At 40.6% G+C, this 23455-nt stretch overlaps 1 protein-coding gene across 1 annotated transcript; it reads left to right on the forward strand.

Annotated features, from left to right (window-relative positions):
* The first annotated feature begins 1345 nt into the window (after window positions 1–1345).
* LOC142865735 (uncharacterized) lies at window positions 1346–21471 on the forward strand. Its single transcript, XM_075998944.1, has 5 exons — window positions 1346–1387; window positions 5543–5633; window positions 10825–10951; window positions 11417–11545; window positions 19008–21471. Exons 2-5 carry the CDS (start codon window positions 5619–5621, stop codon window positions 20456–20458), a joined length of 1722 nt encoding a protein of 573 aa, XP_075855059.1. The 5' UTR covers window positions 1346–1387; window positions 5543–5618; the 3' UTR covers window positions 20459–21471.
* Window positions 21472–23455: the final 1984 nt, after the last annotated feature.

Here is a 23455-nt window from a genome sequence, read left to right on the forward strand (position 1 = left end):
AGCAACCTCAAACTCGTGGGCTCAAGCAATCCTCCTGCCTCAGCCTCCTGAGTAGCTGGTACTATAGGCATGCACCGCTATGCCCGGCTAAATTTCTGTTTTTAGTAGAGACGGGGTCTTGCTCTTCGAACTCCTGACCTTGAGCGATCCTCCCGCCTCAGCTTCCCAGAGTGTTAGGATTACAGGTGTGGCCACCACGCCCGGCCCAAAATTATTCCTTAGGTTAAAGTAAATCTAGTGTCTTCTGAAGACTATTTTACAGGCTTTGTTATCCAACTTGACAGAACATCTAGAAAGAGAAAACCGAAAAAGACCTAAAATAGATTGCTAATTTTAAGTAAAAATTATGTGTTTTAATTGTGCTAGGTTGCACGTAAAGTGAATCTGGAACTATAGTACATATAGAAATTACATAAGCATATGATGATGTCAATAATGTTTAGTTCAAATTAACTCATCTGAAGTTCAGAATAGAGTAACAACTATAAAGAAGAGCTATGGAATTTATTATTAAAAAGTTTTTGCTTTTTTAAAAAGCAACATTTGCTTTTAACCTTTCACTAGCATTAGGGCTCCACACCCCAGGTGTTGTCCCTGTGAAAATCTCATGAACTGCTTCACTCGGCTCTAGCTCCAGGGGCCTTCTACCTATTTCTCAAGCAAACACATCAACAAACAAAACATAATCTAGTCCAGGCCTCTTCCCTTGCCATTCCCACTTCCTTGAACTTGCTTCCCTTAGATATCCATTTAGATTAGTGGCAGAGAAGGAAGACACAGAAAAAGAAGTATAAATATGCTCATGTCATAACTTCTTAATATGTATTAGCTAGATCCTATCTAAAGAAATAGAATATTAAGTATATTTCATAATAAAGACAGCAATTGAAACAAAAAGAAAACATCTCAGAAACTGAGCACAGGGCTGACACCCTCAGGAGTGCTGCATGGGGAACAGAAATGCAAAGGATTCCTATTCTTTGCTGTTGGGCTTCAGCATGCAATGACACATTCTGCCCAGGTAGGGTTTTGCATTTCACATTCTAGTTTGCACCCTCTTCACAGGGCCTTGTATAATTAAGCAGCGAAAATTAATTTTAATAGCAGGAACTGTCCTGGATGCAATCATCGCCTCACGTGGACCCCGCCAGAGAGATCCCAGTTCCAGATCTGGGATGAGATCCCAGATCCCAGAGTAGCTTCAGCCTCACTTGCCTGTAAAACCCAGAAAATAGAGACGCCCTAGGAGCAAGGGGGAGAGAAGCGCTGGCCCCGCCCAGGCCCCGCCCACCCGCGCGGGCCCCGCCCAGGTCTGGCCTCTCCTGCGCGCGCAGTTTCCTGCAGACCCGGAAGTGGATGGCGTGGAGCGAGAGTCGCACTGCTGCGCGTGAGTTTTCCATTGTGTAGATTAAGTCTGCGATTCGCAGTCCCCCAGCACTTCCGTATCTGATCACCTGGGTTCCTTACAAACCGTAAAATCCCCTCAGCGCTCCCTTCGGCCTGAGTAAATTCATACGTCGCCATCCGGGGTCACTTACCTTTTGTATGGCTCAGACTGGTCCTGTCCCGGGCTTCCTACCTTCAGGCCATGCACACACCTCCTTTCGCCCCGTTTTCTTCCTTAAAACCCTTCACTGGCTTCACCTTCCGCTCCTCGCTGTGTAAAGTCCTCACCTGCCAAGTGGATTCACCACCGCTTCGTCCCCAAGCCTCGCCCTTGTGGGTCCCTGGAGGGCAGCGCCGCCGCCGCCAGCCTGGGGAAGCCGCGTCCTCTCCCTGGTTTGGGGGTTCTTCAGACTCCCCCTTTTCGTTCCACGCAGCACCTTGTCTTCCTTGTGTGGGGCCTTTCTGTTTCCCAGGCTTCTCCTTCACAGCCACCACATCACCCCAGCGTGGCTGGGGCGGGTGTGCGACTTGGTCGTGTCCCTTGGAACTCATTGTTCTTCCTTCCCAAACGCCACCCCACTGAAAAATGTGCTCTTCCGGAGGCTAGCGCCATATTCCATCCCTCTCCTTGTAAATTTGTGTCTAAGAGCAAGTGAGAGTAAATAGACAAATTGAGAAAGAGAACGGAAGAAGGAGGGAGACCTATAAAGAGACGGCAAAGTAGAGAATGGGGGAGGGATTTGCAAAGAGGCTTTAGAAATGGAAGAAGCCGAGAAAGTAGGAGAGTAAGAAAAGTAACTAGAAAAACGTACCGAAAAGCTCTGTGTCCAGAGAGATGAAGGACAGCAAAATAGGCAGAGGGGCATCAAAGGGGGAGGCACCTCTGACAGAGTGGGGAAGGGGACGGATGATTTGGAGCCAGGGCAGGCAGAGCCACATTGTGCTGGGACAACAAGAAGGGGCACCTGCTGACAAAGAGAGCAGAGGGGGAACCACAGCAGGGAGGAAGCCTAGGGACCTGGGAGTGCCAGAAGGTGGGGACAAGGGGGTGTCACAGGGAAGAGGGAATTTAACAGGGAGAGCAAAGGGGGAGCAGGGATGGGGAAGAAAGAAGCAGAAATGAGATTGGGACAATGAAAAGAAGAGAGAGAAAGAGCAACAGCAGGTGACATGAGTTTCCAGAATGGAGCGGCCCAGGAGTAAGAGAGGAAATAGAGGGAAGAAGGGGAGAAAGAGCAAGAGAGAAGGGGGCACAAAGAGAATATCAGGGTCCCAGGGGGAAACACTGAAAAGAAAAAAAGAGCTAGAGAGAGAAGGTGGGAATGAGAGATATGTAGAGGATGAGGGAGGGAAACACAAGGTAATGAAGAAAGAGGGGACCCTGATTCAAGATTAGTGGCCAGTTGATTGGATACAGATGATTAAACTATAATATATTGATTTCTGCCTTTATAATGTAGCAAACTTAAAATTTCTTTGTTTATACAGATGAGAATGAAAGTTGTAAAACTCCTGTCTATAACACTGGATTTTATAATTATTGGGATCAGGGGCTACCTTCTATTTGCAGTCCCTATTCAGTTGTACGTCACCCACTTCCCTTTTTTGGGGATGGGGTATTTTGTGGAGGAGTGTGTGAGCTGGGAGGAAAAACCGCAGTGTCTTTTTTCTTTCCTGTTATAGTCAGTACAACAGTGAACTCTCAACACAGAATACTTCACCTCTGGTCACCAAATAATTGGTAATTTCTTCCCACCATCAACCAATTCTCCATCAGACACAACTTGCTGTCCTATAATTTACCTCAGTTCTGACACTGTGTGCCTGGAATTATCATCAGATCCCACAGGATTAGTGCTCAGTTCCATAAGACTGGTCACACTTTAGATGCTAGTAACAAGTCCCAGGTTGGAACCTGAACTTCTGACCAACGGGCTATAAATTGGGGATTCCAATGACCCCCTCCTCAGCCTGTATTAATTTGCCAGAGAGGCTCACAGAATTTAGGAAAACGTTTTACGTAGATTTACTCAATTGTTATAAAGAATATTACAAAGGATGCAGAAGAACAGATGGATGGAATATTCATTCCAGCAAATTAATCAAACACAGGAAGGGACTTGGAAACCATGATGTTTAGCTGGTCAGCCAGAAGCATAGGTGACAGCTGCTGCTTGTGTCCTGCATGTGACAGGAGGGACAGTCTTGTGCAGCTGAGCCCTTAACCTGCAGGATTGGACACTATCTCCTCAAAGATAGAGTGAGAATTAAGTTAAAGTTTAGGATTTCCAGTCTTCTTAGAACTGGTCAGTGTGGGGAAGACCACACATTTTGGTGACCGGAAGTGAAGTATTCTGTGTTGAGCATGAGAGGAGTGAAAACAGTTTGGAGTTTTGCTATCTCAGACAGTAATGGGAAAAAAACCATCTCTGGCCAGCTCATCCACCTTCCTCAAGGCCTGTGTTCTCTACGCTGTATTGACTTGGAATGGTCTATCCATGCTGTTTTAATTTTCTGTTGTCACCATCATCTCTTACCATTTTCCTCTTCAGTTGTTTCCTGAACACCCTGTTGTCTGAATGTGGAGTGACCCCCCGCTTGGTTTTGGGACCTCTTCTCATCTCAGTCCATACCCACTGCCTTTCCTTCTCTCCTCTCTTCTCTTCTCTTCTCTTCTCTTCTCTTCTCTTCTCTTCTCTTCTCTTCTCTTCTCTTCTCTTCTCTTCTCTTCTCTTCTCTTCTCTTCTCTTCTCATCTCTTCTCATCTCTTCTCTTCTCATCTCATCTCATCTCATCTCATCTCATCTCATCATCTCATCTCATCATCTCATCTCATCTCATGGTTTACACCCCACCCACGTGTCTCCATTTCCCCTGCAGACCTCTCCCCTGGACTCTGGAGTCCTGTGCCTAGTTGTCACCTCGCTTCTCTGCTGGGATGTCTAACAGGCATCTTGCCCTTCAAATGTCCAAAAGAGGCTTCCTGAACTCCCCCAAATGTGTTCCCTGCAGTCCCCACATCTCAGATTAAGGTGACCCTGTACTTCCTGGGGCTTAGCTGTGTCCGATGTATTGAACATATAGGAGATATTCCATTTTGTCTTAGTGTTTTAATTAATAATATAAAAAAAAACCCTACATATTTAGTTAGAACGAGTGTGGAAATACAAATCCAAAGTTCTTCTGAGGTGTGGGAGAGAAATGTGTGCAGACCTGGCCCTCCCTGCTCTGCTCCCCCAGGACCTCCCTGGCCTCATCTCCTGCTTGTGTCCTCGCTCTGCTCCAGCCTCACAGGCCTCTTTCCTATTCCTGGGGCCAAGGTGGCTCCTGCCTCAGGGCTTCCACGTGGGCTGTCCCTCTGTCTCTGGCCCCTCAGCTGCAGGCAATTAAAAACCCTTCCTTCCCCTGGTGTTTGTTCTGATATCAACTTCTTGGTAGAGACTTCTGTTACCTACTCCATTTAACATCCAGAAGCACACATATGCCCTCCATGTTGTGTGTTCTGTGTTTTTTTGTTTCTTTTCCTCTAATGTCTGAATGCTGGTGACAATAACGCCTAGAGCAGAGAGCAGGATCACTGCATGGAGTGGGGGTGTGTGTGTGCTGGGCTTGCCTCTCTGGAGCTTAATCCTGGCTTCACATTACAGTGCTGAGGCATTTTGCAAACACATCTCTTGTGCCCCCTTACCAGAGATGTTCATTCAAATAGATTGGGGCCTGACCTCAATCATATTTAAAGTTGATTCTAATCTGTATCATCACTGAACACCAAGGCTCTTTGTCCTCCGTTTCTGAGGGCTGAGCTCAGCCGGTGATCCACACAGGGGTTATGCACTGGGTTTGGTCAGAGCCCAGTCTGTGCCCTGGAGGGAGCTCAGTCCAGCCTAGCTCCCCACCGTTACTCTGTGTGTGTGTGTGTGTGCGCGCGCGCATGTGCGTGAGGTTTCACCAGGATGGGAGTGAGGTCTGTAGAAAGGGGTCAGAAACTCTCCATTGATCTTCCTGTAGGAGTTAGTTTATGGTCCCTCCATCCCCCCTGGTGCAGTGGGCAGCAGAGGACCATCTTTCCACAGGGTGAGGTCTTGTGTGTGTGGTTGTGGCCCAGGAAGCGGGTGTCTTGATTCTAAATAGTAAACAGTATATTTTTGACATTCAGGATTGACTTCTAAGGAGTCATATTGTGTGAGGAAGAAGCCCAGAAGAGAAGGAAGAGGAAAGGAAAGGAGTCAGGAATGGCTCTGGCTCAGGTAAGGTGATGTTCTCAGTGGGTGGCTCTGTGTCCCCCTCCTTTCTGACATGCCGGGCACTGGAGTTGCTGATCTTCTGTGACTCTGCAGCGTCCTGCCTGTTGTGTTTGCTCCCACTCACCCATGCCTTCCCTCAGTCCCTGTCACCTCCACTCAGATTCCATCTCACTGTGACCCAGTGACATGATCTGGAGAAGAGGCCACACTGGACATGGTCCTGGGAAGGGCTTCTCGCCCAGACACGGGTTGGGGATAGGTGTGGCCCTGTGGCGTCAGTGCTGTTGGGCAGCAGGGAGTGCCACGTCTGGGTACAGGATTCTGTAGATCAGGATTAGAGAAGGTGTTCATGGAGGTCACATATTAATGTGCACAATTACCTGCTGAATTTGTCAAAAAGAGATCAGGAAGGGGAAACCTTTTCTGCTTGATTTTATAGTACATTTGTAGGAAATATCTAGCATCAGAAGATTCTTTAAATCATTCTCAGAACCACCATCCCTCGGAGAATGTGGAGTTTCTGCAGAGACTCTTGTGAAACGTATGTTTTAGATAAAAATGGTTATAATTTTGTTTAGATGTCAGAGCAAAACTTCTTATCAGAGAAGATGAAGCATATTCTCGCTGCACCAATGGTTATTAAATATATATTTCTTTGCTTTAAGTATCACGTCATGTGTATGTTTATTTTAGGGTAAAACTCACATAGAGATGAAGCCGAGACCCTAAAATGTAAAAAGCCACCTTCTTGCTGTCAGTCTCCCACCATCCCTTCACTGTCACTGGGGAGCCACTGTTGTCAGTTCTATGGTAGGAGTCAGGGCAAGTCTTGTACAGATTTGTTCCACATTGTTAGGACAGTTTAGAGAAAATTCTTTTTTTTTTTTTTTTTTTTTTTTTTTTGAGACAGAGTCTCACTTTCTTGCCTAGGCTAGAGTGAGTGCCATGGCGTCAGCCTAGCTCACAGCAACCTCAAACTCCTGGGCTCAAGCAATCCTCCTGCCTCAGCCTCCCGAGTAGCTGGGACTACAGGCACGAGCCACCATGCCCGGCTGATTTTTATATTATATATATTAGTTGGCCAATTAATTTCTTTCTATTTTTATGGTAGAGACAGGGTCTCGCTCAGGCTGGTTTTGAACTCCTGACCTTGAGCAATCCGCCCGCCTCGGCCTCCCAGAGTGCTAGGATTACAGGCGTGAGCCACCGCGCCCGGCCTAGAGAAAATTCTTTATTGAATATTTTATTGTGATACTTGATCCTGCCAGTTGTGAGAATTTATATGTCTTCATGTTATTAAACATGATGGCTTGCTCTTTTGCATCCTTACTGAACATTCTCTGAAAGAAGACACGTGGATCTTTACAGGTTTTCCCTGTTATAAGGAATTCCGCAGTGTCTGCCACCATGAATGTCCATGTCGTGACAGATACCCAAGGAGTCCCCCGGGTTGGGCAGTTGACAAAGTAATTGCCTCCACTAGGATGAGGCATTTCCTGTCTTGTTAGATCTGACAGGATCTCCTAACCTCCAGCTGCAGAGGTACCCTCTCCCCCCCACAATGTGTGAGATTTCTTCCTTATTTAAACAAAACTTACTACTATGTACTTTTTATATTTTGAAAAAATGGGGCGTATGACAATCCTTTGTATTTCCATTTTCCCATTTCTTCAAAGTGTGTGTAGGTTTCATTATTTTGTGGACATGTGTAAATAAAGTAGATTTTCATGCTGTGCTCAGTTTTTTTTTTTTCATGTGTTACAGGATCATTTTATATTCTATGCTTTATATTCGGTGTATATGCCCTGGTCTTTTTTTTTTTTTTTTAGGTTGTACAGTTTTAAGTGAAACAAATCTTTTATTCTTAATGCCTCCTGTTTTTTGTTGTGTCTTTGCCTGTTTCATTCATATTGATTTGTTTGACCTTGCGTGATTATGAAATACTATGTTTCATTTGGGTCTAAAGTTTTATTGTTCAAAATTTTGTTTGCATTCTCTTTAAGTTGAATTTTCATATATATCTTATTGTAGGTATTTTATTTGGTTCATTGTAATGTTTCAGATACAGTATATCTGAAGAGGTTCATGTGTAGTTTTACAAACCCCTCCATTTCCTTTTTCTTTTCAAAATCATGTTGGTTCTCCTTTGACCCGACATAATCACATTCATTGAAGTCCCATGCATTTGTTTTGTTTTCAGTGGCTCTGGACTGTTCATCATGGGGGTCTTTATGTCACTATATCTTCCAGTAAGAATTGGGTTTGTGGCTCCTTGATTATGTCTTTCAGGAAAGTTTGTTTGCTTGTCTTGTTTATAGCTCATGAATGTTAGGTGTATTCATATTACTGTGTAACACATCTCTGGAAAGTTTTGGTTTTTTTTTTTGAGATAGTCTCACTCTGTTTCCCAGCTAGAGTGCCGTGGCATCAGCCTAGCTCATAGCAACCTCAAACTCCTGGGCTCAAGCGATCCTCCTGCCTCAGCCTCCTGAGTAGCTGGGACTACAGGCATGCACCACCATGCCCGGCTAATTTTTTCTATATATTTTTAGTTGGCCAATTAATTTCTTTCTTTTTTTAGTAGAGATGGGATCTCGCTCTTGCTCAGGCTGGTCTCGAACTTCTTACCTTGAGCGATCCTCCCCACCTCGGCCTCCCATAGTGCTAGGATTACAGGTGTGAACCACCACGCCAGGCCCTGGAAAGTTTTCATATTGCAAAACTTATACTGGATACCCAGTAAACACTAATTCCCCCTTTGGCCTCCCTGCAGCATTTGTCAAACATCTTTCTATGTTGTGCTTGTATGCGGTAGACTTCCTTAGGTATTACATATGAATGGAATCACACAGAAGGTGTCCTTTTGTGACTGGCTCGTTTCCCTTAGCATAATGTCCTCGAGGTTCATGTATGTTGTAGCATGTGACAGGATTTCCTCCTTCTTTAAGGCTGAATAATATTCCATTGCCTGTATATACTGTATTTTCTTCACCCTGTCATCTGTAGATGGGTATGTTGGTTGCTTCCTCCTCTTGGCTACTGTGTATGAGCATGAGTGTGCAAATATCTCTTCGAGAGCCTGCTTTCATTCTTTAATAGATGTCCTGCAAATTGGCATTGCAGGATCATGTGGTAGTTCTAATTTTTAATTTTTTGATGAACGCTCTTGCTGACTTTCATGATGGATGCACCATTTTACATTTCCACCAACTGTGCACAAGAACTCCAATTTCTGATTTCTCCATGTCCTCTTCAGCACTTGTTATTCTCTCATCTATCAATAATGGCTATCCTAGTAAGTGTAAGGTGCTCTGTCGTTGTGATGTTTATTTGTTTTTTGTTTTTTTTCCCATTTGTTTTTTTATTTCAGCATATTATGGGGTACAAATGTTAAGGTTACGTATATTGCCCATGCCCCTCTCCCCCCTCAAGTCAGAGCTTTGTGATGTTTATTTGTATTTGTCTCATGATTGATGGTGATGAACATCTTTTCATATTTGTATCAGTGATTTGCTTATCTTCTTCAGAGTAATGTCTATTTAAGTTCTTTGCTCTTCCTTAAGTGGGTTTTTTGTTGTTGAATTTAGAAGTTCTTTATATAATCTGGATATGAACCTTTATGAAATACATATGATTTGTGACTCTTTTCTCCCATTCTGTAGGTTGCCTTTTCCTACTTTTGATTGATTCCTTTGAGGCGCAGACATTTTTAAGTTACACATTGTTCCGTTTGGTTTCGCTTTCTTGCCTATGCTTTTGGTGTTATATTCCAAGAAATCCTTTTCAAATCCAGTGTTTTGTAGTATTCTTCTGTTGCTGGTTTGTTTAGTGTTTTTACCATGAAAGAGTGTTGAGTTTTGTCCAAGAATTTTTCTTACCAATTGAGATCATCAGGTGGTGTTTGTCCTCCATTTATTAACATAGTTTATTATGTTAATTGCCTTTCTTATTTTGAACCACCAGTCTTCCAGGTGTGAATCCCATTTAGTCTGGTGTATAAACCATTTAATATGTTGTAAAATTTTTTCAATTAAAAAAAGTTTTTTAAAAAAATGTTTGTATGTTTCTTTTATTAGCCTAATACAGAAAAATGGTGGCAAACTAAGTTAAGAGCAATTTATACATTTCATTGTCCCATAAATGCTGAAATGCAGATGAGCAAAATTGGTGATGAAAAACTCATTCAAAAAGTGTGTCATTAAGAGACAACTCCTTTTACTTGGTTAATTTAAACGTGTGTGTGTATATACATATATATATATATATTTATGCATGCATGAGTGCATGGATGAGTAAGCCTATGGCATTTATGAAATACCCACTATAATTTAATCAGTAAGTTTCATATTAAACAATTGAAATTATCTCTTAATTTTCATGGCCTTAAATTTGGTGTACACTGTCACATTAATGAGTTAACTATTAGTAAGAATAATAATGTACAAATGGGATTGCATTTGTGTGAGAAATGCAATGACCTTCTATGGAGTTCCATGTTGTTATCTTGAACATGTTTTAAGTTTTTTCAGTTAGGCAAAGGGCTGTCAATTTACTTTTCTAAATTACATGTGTTATTTAAGTGTTTAGTTTTTGAGTTTCAGTTCTGATTCCCAGGTGCTTGGTCTGCCATTTTTAACTATTTGGCTTGGGGGTGAGTTTCTGAGAGTGTATGTGACATACTTGTGTCTTGGTAAGATGGGACTAGGTCTTCTTCTTGTTGACTATTATGTTGTTATATGAGTTAGTACATTTAAATCCTGTAGAATAATGTCTCGCCTATGGGGAATGTCCCAAAGCTTCAGTTACTGCCATTCTTACCATCATTTTGGTGTTTAGATTGTGACCTTTCTTTGAAGGCATCGTGGACATTGTCATCTCTGAGGACACAACTTAGGTTCTAGCTTAGGTGGATACTGAATATCACTTGGTATGTTGAAAGTAGTATTAATATCTACTACTTCCATAGCGGTAACTCTGTTGATTTTTTTATTTGTATATTTCTTGTCCATAAAAATGAGAAATCCACACTGATTTAGCAGATATTATTGCTTTGACATAATGCGCTTAAAAATACCTTACTAGGATCTGTCACAATACTTATTTCCATCAAGTCCATCCTTTCCTCTTTCTCCTCTTCTCATTTTATGTAAGAAGTCTCCCCATAATCCCTTGGTAAAATGTGTTTTCATTTCAGAGACCTTTGACATTCAGGGATGTGGCCATAGAATTCTCTCAGGAGGAGTGGATGTACCTGGACCCTGCTCAGAGGACTTTATACAGGGATGTGATGTTGGAGAACTATAGGAACCTGGTCTCCCTGGGTGAGGATAACTTTTCTTTAGAAGTCAGGATTTTTATATTTTCCCTGATTGCCTCTTGGGACCCTCCCCCCTGCATTGCTTGACTTGAGATTGAAACTGTATTGATTGAGAAAAGCAAAACTTCATAATGTGCCTTACCTGCCCCCTTTGGTTAGATGTCCTGTCCCCTTCATGGTCCCTCAGTGGTGTTTCCACAACTGAAGTGCACATAATACCTTATGACAGACTTTTAAAAATATCCAGTTGCTTGTTTTCTACCCCTGTGCTTTTGATTCAGTAGTTTTTGGAAGAGAGCTAGACATCTGCATCTTACAGTGTTCTTTAAACATTCAGAAGTAAACGTTCAGTGGATGAAACTGTGAAATATTTTATTAATCCACCTGTAATGGCCTCTCTCCTACCTTAACATGGGGTTGGAATTTGGAAAAGCAGCAGCATATCATGTTCCTTTCTTTTTATAAGCAGGCATCTCTCTTTCTGACCTGAATGTTGTCTCCATGTTGGAGCAAGAGAATGAGCTCTGGACTGTGGAGAGTGAAGTGAAAACAGCAAGAAACCCGGATGGAGGGGAATGGATCAAAGGTGTGAACTCAGGTAAGAGGTCAGGTGGGCACAGTGGAAGCAGCACCATTAATCAATGTGTTAGAAACTCTTAGCAAGCAAGAGAGTTCTGTGGGCAAACAAATGTGTGAATCCTGTGAGCTCTGATGAAATTTCTCTTTGCCGCCACTTATCACTCTGTTCTTCAGATGTGTTATAGTTTATCCTTTTGCCCTCCCGTGATTCTGCAGCTCAAATGTGGACAAAGGCAAGATCTTTATCATGATGGACAACACAGCTTCTGTGAACTCTTTGGTCCCCTGACTCTCTGCAGCACAGGAAGGGCTGTTTCCAAGAGGTCTCTTTCCCTCGTTGTCTTTTCTTCTATACTTCATTCCATGTGATGCTCAGTTCCCTGTCCATATAGTCCAGAGCTGTGGCCTCTGTAGTCCTAATGCCTGGACCTGTTGAGGTTCTACCCCATTACCTTTAACTGGAAGAACTAATCAGGAGATGGGAAAACACTGGCTGCTCTTTCTTTGTACCTGGGACCCTGGAAACTGCATGGAGATGTCTCAAGCCCTGTCTGCTTGTTCATGTCTCTTTGAGATAAGAAAAAGCCACGTGTTTTTCCTACTGTCACATACCACTCAACACAGAACACTTCCCCTCTGGTCACTAGTGTGTGGGAGGATTTCTCCCCACCAATCCACAGGCTCCTCTCCCAGCCCATTTTTCAACGGACACCAACTAGGTGTCCAGTAATTCAATTCAATTCTGACCCTGTCTATCTGGATTTCAAGTCAGATGCTACGGGCTAAGGGTTGAGTCTCCAGGACTGTCCCCAACTTCAGATGCCAATCACAAGTAGTTGATTATCACCTATCCTTAATGACCAACTGTATATACATCAGGGTTCATGATTCTTTTCTTGGGTTTGATTAATTTGCTAGGGTGGCTCACAGAACTCAGGGAAACGTATACGTTTACTGGCTCATTATAGAGGATATTTTAGTCTTTTTTTTGAGACAGAGTCTTGCTTTGTTGCCCATGCTAGAGTGAGTGCCGTGGTGTTAGCCTAGCTCACAGCAACCTCAAACTCCTGGGCTCAAGCAATCCTGCTGCCTCAGCCTCCCGAGTAACTGGGACTACAGGCATGCCCCACCATGCCTGGCTAATTTTTTGTATATATATTAGTTGGCCAATTAATTTCTTTCTATTTATAGTAGAGACAAGGTCTCGCTCTTGCTCAGGCTGGTTTCAAACTCCTGACCTCGAGCAATCTGCCCACCTCAGCCTCCCAGAGTGCTAGGATTACAGGCGTGAGCCATCGCACCCGGCCTATAGAAGATCTTTTAAAGGATACACATGAACAGCCAAGTGAAGAGATTCACAAGGCAAGGCACATGAGAAGGGGCGGGGTGCTCCAGGTACAGTGCTCTCCAAGCATTTCCATGTGTTCAGCATTGGAGAGTCTCCAACCCCGTAGTTCAGGGATTTTTATGGCAGCCTCTTCACATAGCCTCGATTGATATTAACTTACTCTCCAGGCTCCCTTGCCTTCCTGTGAGGTGGTGATTGGGGCTGGAAATTCTAGGCTTCTAGTCATTGCTTGGTCTTTCTGTTGACCAGCCCTCATCCAAGAGACCACAAGAGTTGTCTTACTAGAAAAAACCATACTCCTGTCACTCAGGAATTTCAAAGTGATTAGGGGCTCTGTGTCAGGATTGGGGAAGACGGCAACATACGTATTTCTTCTTACTTTACAAGGTCCCTTGGCCATTCTTCAGTTCTGCTTTACTCGTTAGTGGTGTGTGGGTGTGGATGTGAGGGGAGTAGGCTGGCTCTTCTGAGATTGTTACTCAGCAGAACGGAAAGACAGTTGACAGAACAGTCCTGTATTGGGTCCCCAGTTCCATGTGGAATGCTGCCTGTGGTTTTATGTCCACTGTCACTTGGTTAAGCCACTGCTGCTTTCATCTTGCTTTTGCATCCTAACATGAGGTCAGTTTGGGAAATTATTTTATGGGTATCACAGAAACATTTATATTTTGTTGTTTTGAGATGGTGTGTTCTGTATGTGTCTGTTAGGTTCAACTAGTTTATATTGAGTTAAATCTTCTATTTTGTTATTGATCAACTCACTCATTGCTCTATCCATTATTGAAAGTAGGGTAAATGTTTGCTTTGTACATGGAGTTCTGTTATTTCATTGACTTACTGTATCTTCTTAGTGAGTTAATCCTTTCATTATGATATATTGTCTCTAATTAATGATCCTTAAGTTAAAGTGTATATTAGTATAGCCATCTCTGTTGTCTTTTGGATACCATTTGCATGGAATATATTTTTTTGTGTTTTCAATTTTAGCCTATCTGTGTCCTTAAATCTAACATGAGTGTAATGTGGAAAACATAGTTGAATCCTGTATATTCAGCCAATCTGTGTCTTCTGAGTGCTGAGTTAGACATTTATATTCCCAGTTTAATTGATGGAGAAGGCCATACTCTTGCCTTTTTCCCCCATACTGTCAGTATTTCATGTAGGCTTTTTCCCCTCATTTCTCACTTACTGCCTTATGGTGGATCTTGTTGCTTTCTTGTAGAGACATGCTTTTACTCCCTTATTTATTTTTTGTACATTTTATAGATATTTTTTTGGGGAAATTACAAGTATATTAAACATCTTAAAGTTGTAATGTATTAAACGGATAACAACTTAATTCCCATCACCTGCAAGAACCACTCTTTTACATCTACACTAACTCTTTTTCTTACTGATTTCAGAATTACTTCTATATATATTGTTTCCATTAATATATATAGTATTTTTTCATGTTTTTTTCTTTTTAATGTTAGGAGGAAAAGGTCAGGTATTGAAAAAAATGGTACAGTTATCCAAGTCTCTCTGTCCATTTATTTGCCTTTACTGGAGAACTTTGTTTATGGGTTGGAGTTACTGTCTAGCCTTTTTTTTTTTTTTGAGACAGAGTCTCACTCTGTTCCTCAGGCTTAGAGTGCCGTGGCGTCAGCCTAGCTCACAGCAACCTCAAACTTCTAGGCTCAAGCAATCCTCCTGCCTCAGCCTCCCAAGTAGCTAGGACTACAGGCATGCACCACCATGCCCAGCTAATTTTTTCTATATAGGTTTTTAGTTGGCCAGTTAATTTGTTTCTATTTTTAGTAGAGACGGGGTCTTGCACTTGCTCAGGCTGGTTTTGAACTCCTTACCTTGAGCGATCCTCCCGCCTGGTCCTCCCAGAGTGCTAGGATTACAGGTGTGAGCCACCGCAACCAGCCTGTCTAGCCTTTTTGATTTCAACTTGGTAGATTCTCATTAATCTTTTTGGTAAGACAGGTCTAGAGGGACAGTGAACTCCTTCATCTTTTCTTTATCTGGGGAAGTCTAAATTTCCTTTTAATTTTTTCTTTGTTTTCTTTTTTGAGACAATGTCTCACTCTGTTGTCTGGGCTAGAGTGCCTTAGCATCAGCCTAGCTCACAGCAACCTCAAACTCCTGGGCTCAAGCAGTCCTCCTGCCTCAGCCTCCCAAGTACTGTGTTTCTCTGAAAATAAGACAGGGTCTTATATTTATTTTTCCTCAAGGAGACACCCTAGGGCTTATTTTCAGGGGATGCGTTATTTTTTTTAAGTACGGTACAACAATCTACATTTATTCAAATATAGTTGAGTTGTCTTTTTCTGGAATATCATCATAATTCTCCAAACCCCAAATTCCATCTCAAATTTCTTACGACTCTATTTCCTTTAGAACCATTGGCCCCAATCTGTCATGTCGAGCAATAGAGCTCTCATGGGGCAGATGAGAAGGGCTGCTTGTCTTCTTTACCACTAGGCAAAGAAATGCATGGGCTGTGCAAATACGCTGTGTAGCCACGCTCATCACTAGGTCTTATTTTCAGGGTAGGGCTTATATTGCACAAATGCTTAGAAATCCTGCTAGGGCTTATTTTATGGGTAGGTCTTATTTTCAGGGAAACATGGTAGCTAGAACTACAGGCATGTGCCATGCCTGGCTAATTTTTACTATATATTTTTAGTTATGCAGCTAATTTCTTTCTATTTACTTATTTATTTTATTTTGGCATATTATGGGGGTACAGATATTAAGGTTTCAATAAATGCCCATTTCCCCCCTCCCCCCACAAGTCTGAGTCTCCAGCATGACCATCCCCCAGATGGTGCACATCTCACTCATTATGTATGTATATACCCACCCCCCTCCCCCCTCTTTCTATTTTTAGTAGAGACGGGGTCTCGCTCTTGCTCTGGCTGGTTTTGAACTCCTGACCTCAAACAATCTTCCCACCTTGGCCTTCCAGAGTGCTAGGATTACAGGCGCGAGCCACTGTGCCCGGCCTTAATTTTTTATTTTTCAAGGGGAATTTTGCAAACTGTAGGATTCTTGGTTGGCAGGTTTTTTCATTAAGCACTTGGAATGTACCATCCCACTGCTTTTTGGACTGAAAGGTTTCTGCTGAGAAATGCAGATAATGATATACAAGGTTCCCTTGTAAATCACAAGTCTCTTTTCTCTTGCTCCATATACAATGTTCCCATTGTTATTGCCTTTAATAATTAGTTTCTAATGTGTCTTGTGCAGTGTCTTTGGATTATATTAAGTTGGAGTTGTTTGAGCTTCTTAAATTTATATATCCATTTCTTTCCTTGAGTTTGGGATGTTTTGGAAATTATTTTTTCAAATGAGTTCTCATATCCTTCTTGTTGTCTTTGTGAGGCTCCTGAATATGTATATTCTTCCATTTGATGATATCTCATAAAATAATCAGTCTATTTTCTTTTCCTTGTTCTTTCATTTTTAATTTTTGAATGGATAATTTGTAATATTTTGTCTTCAGCTTCTCTCATTCTTTCTACTACCTCATGTTGTTCCCTATTTAACTGCTCTAATGTATTTGTCAATTCACTTATTGCATTACCTATAGAAGTTCTGATTATTTGTTCTTTACATTTTCACTCTTTTTTAAAATTCTCATTTGTTCATACATTTTTTACTAATTTCATTAAGTTGTCAATCTCATTTATTAGTTCACTGAGAATCGTTAAGACACTTGTTTTATGTTTTTGTCAGGTAATTCAGAGGGCTGTCTTGTTTTAAGAGTTTTTCCAAAGATATTTTGCACTATATATTTGTAACTTGGTGTCTTTCTAAGGGAACAAGGTCTGGAATTTTCCAGTCTGCTATATAGCAGACAAAAGTATTCCTGTCATTTCTTTTTTTTTTTTTTTTTTTTTTTTTGAGACAGAGTCTCGCTTTGTTGCCCAGGCTAGAGTGAGTGCCGTGGCGTCAGCCTAGCTCACAGCAACCTCAAACTCCTGGGCTCGAGTGATCCTTCTGCCTCAGCCTCCCGGGTAGCTGGGACTACAGGCATGCGCCACCATGCCCGGCTAATTTTATATATATATATATCAGTTGGCCAATTAATTTGTTTCTATTTATAGTAGAGACGGGGTCTCGCTCAGGCTGGTTTTGAACTCCTGCCTGTCATTTCTTTATGTCTGATTCTGTGTTAAGAGGTCCAGTGATGAATTTTAAATAATCATAGAAGCCAGCAAAAGAGGCACTGCAATTTTTATAAACCAAAAGAGGAAAGTAACTTCAAATATTTATATGCCAAAATTATTTTCTTAGCAAAACATATTATTTATTTAATATTATAATTAGGTTTTTATTCAATTTCACTATTATGATCAAGAGCAGACCATAATAACAGCCTCCTAGCTTTGTTTCTTTAAACATATCTCTACCCCCTCAGTGCGTAGATCATGATTCTGTACCCATGATTTCCCTACATTGCTGTACTCTTTATCAAGTTTCATTGTATCATTGTGTGTACAGAATGAAATCATCCATCTTTTCTCCAAGGACATAATCAGGAATTTGCTTTTGGTTCCCACTGAGAGCACATAATCTCATAGAATCTATATGTAGAATTTGTTGATTATGTGTCTAGAAATAGAATTTAGAGGTCATTTAATTTGGTTAGTTTCATAGTAAATATTGTAGGACATGTAAGCCTAATTTCTTTCCACATCATCAAACTTGAGTTTCCATCAAATCTCTTCCAGTTTCGTCTCACTACTGTAGCTTTAGTCTCCTAGTTAAGAATGGGGTAGTTTTGTGTTGATTGCTAAATTAGTTTCTCTTTACTATCAAGGGTGGAATTTTAACTGACATAGTATAATCGATTTCCATAGATTTGCAAACATAATTTTGCTCCTGCATACAAAACATATTATGTATTCAATATTCTAGTTAGTGAGGTGGAGTTTTTTCCCCCCAATTTCAGTAATGTGATCAATGGCAGGCCTTGACAACATCTTCCTGCTAGCTTCGTTTCCTCAAACACATACTGAGCACACTTAGCCCAGGAATCATCCCTCTGGGTACACATCCTCCCTTCATTGCTTCCTTCCTTCCACTCTTGCCTTTTCTCTTGTGGGTTCTTGGTTTAGATGGACAATACAATCACTTTTTAGCATTTTAATTTTTGTATTTCTGAGCACTCCAATTTCCACAAGACCCCCTTACCACCCACACTGCTGTCACTGTATAAGTAAAGACAGTTGCTCAACACTGGAAAACTTTTGCAGGACACTTCTGCAGTCATTATTGTCACTGGTGACTAAATGAATTATGTGCCCTGGGTGATGACTCACATAGCATTATGTATAAAGGATGACTGAGTAACTCTATTAACAACAAAGCTTAGATCGGTATCCCTTGAAATATTCTTTCCTGTGCTTCTCTATTTCCTATGACCTGTTCTTTTTGGTACTGCTTTGATCAGCAGATGTTCCTAAGAACATGTCTGAGCCTGCAGACCCAGGATCAACTTCTCCTTTTCTCACTTAATGTGCAATAATGGGGTTACATACGTAAACACTGTGAACATACTGTTTTTATTTGAAAAAGAATAATTTATCTCAAGACTCTTTCCAACAAGCTAGTGATAGTCGATGGCTAAGCATATTGCATGGTCTTTGTAAAAACTGTGAATAGTGAAAATTGTGAATAGTACTTCAACAGATGAATTTTGGTAACACAGATATTCAGATCATAGTTGCCTGTCTTATGTGGTATAGGGTGTCATTTTTTATTTCTTCCAAACTGTTTTCTCTGACCCTCGTCAATACATTTTCCAAGTACAAGTACATAATTCTCTTCAATTACTAGACAGGCATATATTTTCAGCCCATTGTCATGTGTTTTGGCTTAATGGTGGAAAAATTCTTCTTCTTTCAAGGTTAACATAGGTTTGTACAATGTACTTTGGTTATAGATTGCTTCATACTAAGCTTCCCTGCAATTTTTTTAAATTACTTTTTTGATATTTTAAGGAACCCATTTTCCTAAAAATTAAACATCATAATTGGAAATTTAATAACTCTTTCTTATATGTATGTTACGCTTGGGAGGTATTTAATGACCATCTGGAATTCATCATAAACCTGTGGTTCTTTATATCTTGTAGGTATCTCTTCTATATATATGATAAATGAATTGTCATTTCCTAAACTGAATAGTAATACAGGAGAAATATCCCAAACAGTGATGTTGGAAAGGCACGAAAGCCATGACATTGAAGACTTCTGGTTTACGGAAATCCAGAAAAATATACAAAACTTCAAGTATCACTGGCAAGTTGCTGAAAGACATTGCCAAATAGTCGGTAAGACCCATAAGGAAAATCTCACTGGTAGGAGAGATCATCAGCATGATAGAAGGGATTCAGGAAACAAGTTTATTAAAAATGAGCTTGGATTAAACAGTCAGTCACATCTACCAGAACTGCAGCTATTTAAGGCTGAAGAGAAAATTTATGAATGGAATCACATGGAGAACTATGTCAGCAATTATTCCTTGGTTTCCCCACCCCACAGAATTCCTTCTACTATCAAACCCCACATTTCTAATGAAGATGAATATGATTTTATGGATTCATTATTTACACAGAAACAGAAAGCACACATAGAGACAGAACATTACAAATGTAATGAGTGTGGTGAAGCCTTTAATCAAGGTTTACATTTCACTGTACATCAAATAATCCATGCAGAAGAGAAACGATTTGAATGTGCTGTGTGTGCCAAGGTCTTTAATAAAAAATCATACCTTGCAAGTCATCGGAGAATACATTTTGGAGAAAAACCTTACAAGTGTAATGAATGTGGCAAGGTCTTCAATACCATTTCACATCTTATACAACATCGGAGAATACACACTGGAGAGAAACCTTACAAGTGTAATGAATGTGGCAAGGTCTTCAGTCAAATTGCACACCTTGTACAACATCGGAGAATTCACACTGGAGAGAAACCTTACAAATGTAATGAATGTGGAAAGGTATTCCCTCAAATTTCACACCTTGCGGAACATCGGAGAATTCACAGTGGAGAGAAACCTTACAAATGTAATGAATGTGGTAAGGTTTTCAGTCGTAATTCATACCTTGTACAACATCTGATAATCCATACAGGAGAGAAACCTTACAAATGTAAAGAATGTGGAAAGGGATTCCACCAAATCTCACACCTTGCACAACATCGGAGAATTCATACTGGAGAGAAACCTTACAAATGTAATGAATGTGGGAAGGTGTTCAGTCATAAGTCATCCTTAGCCAATCACTGGAGAATTCACACTGGAGAGAAACCTCACAAATGTAATGAATGTGGCAAGGTCTTTAATCATATTTCACACCTTGCACGACATCGGAGAATTCATACTGGAGAGAAACCTTACAAATGTAATGAATGTGGCAAATTCTTCTGTGATAAGTCAAACCTAGCAAGTCATTGGAGAATTCATACTGGAGAGAAACCTTACACATGTAATGAATGTGGTAAAGTGTTCAGTCGCAATTCACACCTTGTCAATCATCACAGAATTCATACTGAAGAGAAACCTTATAAATGTAATTAATGTGGCAAAAGAGTTCAATTAAACTTCACACCAGGCAAAATACCGGAGAATGTATGCTAGAGAGAAACACTATAATTATAATGAATATGGAAAGGTGTTCCATTATATTTCACATCTTGCATAACATCGGAGAATGCATACTGGGGAGAAACCTTATAAATGTAGCCAGCTATGGTGTCTCACACCTGTAATCCTATCACTCTAGGAGGCTGAGGTGAGAGGATTGCTTGAGCTCAGGAGTTTGAACCCAGCCTGAGGAAAATACCAAAAAAATAGAAATAGTGAGCATTGTAGTACATGCCTGTTCTGTTGTCCCAGCTACTCTGGAAGCTAAGGCAGGAGGATTGCTTGAGCCCAGGAGTTTGAGGTTGGATGATGCCACCACACAGTACCCAGGACCACAGAGTGAGACTGTCACACACAGAAAAAGCTTGCAAATGTAATGAATGTGGCAAGGTCTTCATTAAATTTCATACCTTCCACAACATTGGACAATTTATACTGGAAGGAAACCTTACAAATATAATGAATGTGACAAGGTGTTCAGTCACAGTTCATACCATGTACAACATCTGATAATCCATACAGGTGAGAAACCTTACAACACGTAATGAATGTGGTAAGGTGTTCAGTCACAGTTCATACCATGTACATCTGATAATCCATACAGGTGAGAAACCTTACAACACGTAATGAATGTGGCAAGGTGTTCAGCTGCAATTCATACCTGGTGTGACATCTAATAATTCATACTGGTGAGAAACGTTACAAATGTAATGAATGTGGCAAAGTCTTGAGTCAGAATCCATATCTTGTATATCATTGGAGAATTCCAACTGGACAGAAACTGCATAAGTGTAATTTATGTGGAGTGGTCTTCAGTCCAAACTCTTCCTTATGTCGTCGTGCTCATACTGGAGAGAATCCTTACAAATGTAATGTGTGGGCAAATCCTTTAGTGTGCATTCAAGTCTTATTATCATGTAATCCATATTGGAGAAACCTTTCAAATGTAATGAAATTAATATGGCAGGGTTTCAGTGACAATTCATACCTTGGACATCATAAGAGATTTCATGCTGGAGAGAAATCTTATTAATGTAGTAATGTCATTATGTAATTAACAAGGGAAGGTATTTTCTCAACATTAAAATTTTGGAAGACATTGGGTAATTCGTACTAGAAAGAAACATTGCAAGTGTAATGAATGCAGCAAAGCCATTAGTGCTCATTTAAGGTTTAATTAGCCATCAGTTAATCCATAGCAGAGAGCAGCCTTACAAATGTATTGAATGTGGCAAGCCTTAGGGTATAATTCGGACATCAGTAGTTTCTAAACAATTCTTTCTGGAGACAAACCTTAACAAATGAGTGCAGCAAATCTTTTAATGTACATTCAGTCCTCAACACATCAGATAACCCATACAGGGAAGAAACCATTTAAATGTAATGAATGTGGCACAATCTGCCACAATTCACACCTTACACATCATCAGAGAATCTGTACTTGAAAGAAACATTACAAATAGGATGAGGGTTTCAAACCTTCACTAAAAGTTCAAGCATGAGGCCAGGCACAGTGGCTCATGCTTGTATTCCTAGCTCTCTGGGAGGCTGAGGCGAGTGGGTTGCTCAAGGTCAGGCGTTCCAAACCAACCTGAGCAAGAGTGAGACCCCATCTCTACTATAAATAGAAATAAATTAATTGGCCAACTAATATATATATAGAAAAAATTAGCTGGGCATGGTGCCGCATGCTACTCGGGAGGCTGAGGTAATAGAATTGCTTGAGCCCAGGAGATTGAGGTTGCTATGAGCTAAGCTGATGCCATGGCACTCACTCTGGCCTGGGCAACAAAGTGAGACTCCATCTCAAAAAAAAAAAAAGTTCAAGCATGAGTCAACATAGACAATTCATACTAAAGAGCATTGGTATAATTGTAAAGTATGTGACAGAAACATTTTCCTGGCCTCAAACCTAGGCATTCAAAAAATATATCTTTGTTGAAACCATACACACATAAGGTGCGTGTGTAGGCTTTTATTCAAACATCAAAACTGTCAAACTGGGTATGTCCATACTGGAGAACAGCTACATAAACAGTGAATGTATTGAGCCTTTTAGTCAAACAGTCATGAGTTTTTTGTCATGAGAGTTTCATACTGGATAAAAACAAGGTAAATGTAGTGAATCTAGAAAGTTCACTAATCTAAGGTGTGTCCTCAGGATTCAATAAAGAATTTATACTCAAAAGAATGCTTATAAATGTAATGATATGTTTAATTGTTTAACCAATTTTCACAATACACTCCACATTAGAGAGTTCATACAAAGAATAAAGAAGTCTAATTCTTCACAATTAACTTTTGGTATGTACTACAGAAAAATTACAAATCATACTATAAGTCATGTCATATATCAAAGGTGAAAGGACATTTGAAATAGGTAGTTATTTTCAGGTTATAAAATATTTTATGCAATTGTAAGTTTCTTGGAAAGGGCACTGTTTATGACTTTTAAACTGAAGTTTGGAATCTTTTTATTAGGCCTTTCTTACATTCATTTCATGATAGTGTAATAGGAAAGAATCAATTAGAGGAAAAGGCCTACTTTTCTAGGGGAGGATGATTTCTATTCATGTTCCTGGAGATCGAGGATACTGCCTTTTAAAATTAAGTGTTCAGTGAGTGAGAGACTATTTGGAAGGGGCTACAAATAATGTAAACCTATTATCAGTCATGCTCGTTGCATCCAGGGCACCCTTCTCCACACAGAATGCCACTGTGTTATATAGGAAAGGAATGCTCTGATAAAATACAGATATCCAGTACCATAGAAGAATAGAATTTTTATTGGAAGAGTGTTATCTGGGACTGATTATATAGTAGAAATAGTGCGGGGGAAATGGTAGCACCTTCTCCACTCGAGAAAATAGCTATTAGCAAGATTGTTGAAAAATAGTCTTATTCTTGAAATTGAAAGGACATTTATCATGA

The sequence above is a fragment of the Microcebus murinus genome, chromosome 32 (assembly GCF_040939455.1).
Source record: "Microcebus murinus isolate Inina chromosome 32, M.murinus_Inina_mat1.0, whole genome shotgun sequence".
In the NCBI taxonomy this organism is placed as follows: Eukaryota; Metazoa; Chordata; class Mammalia; order Primates; family Cheirogaleidae; genus Microcebus; species Microcebus murinus.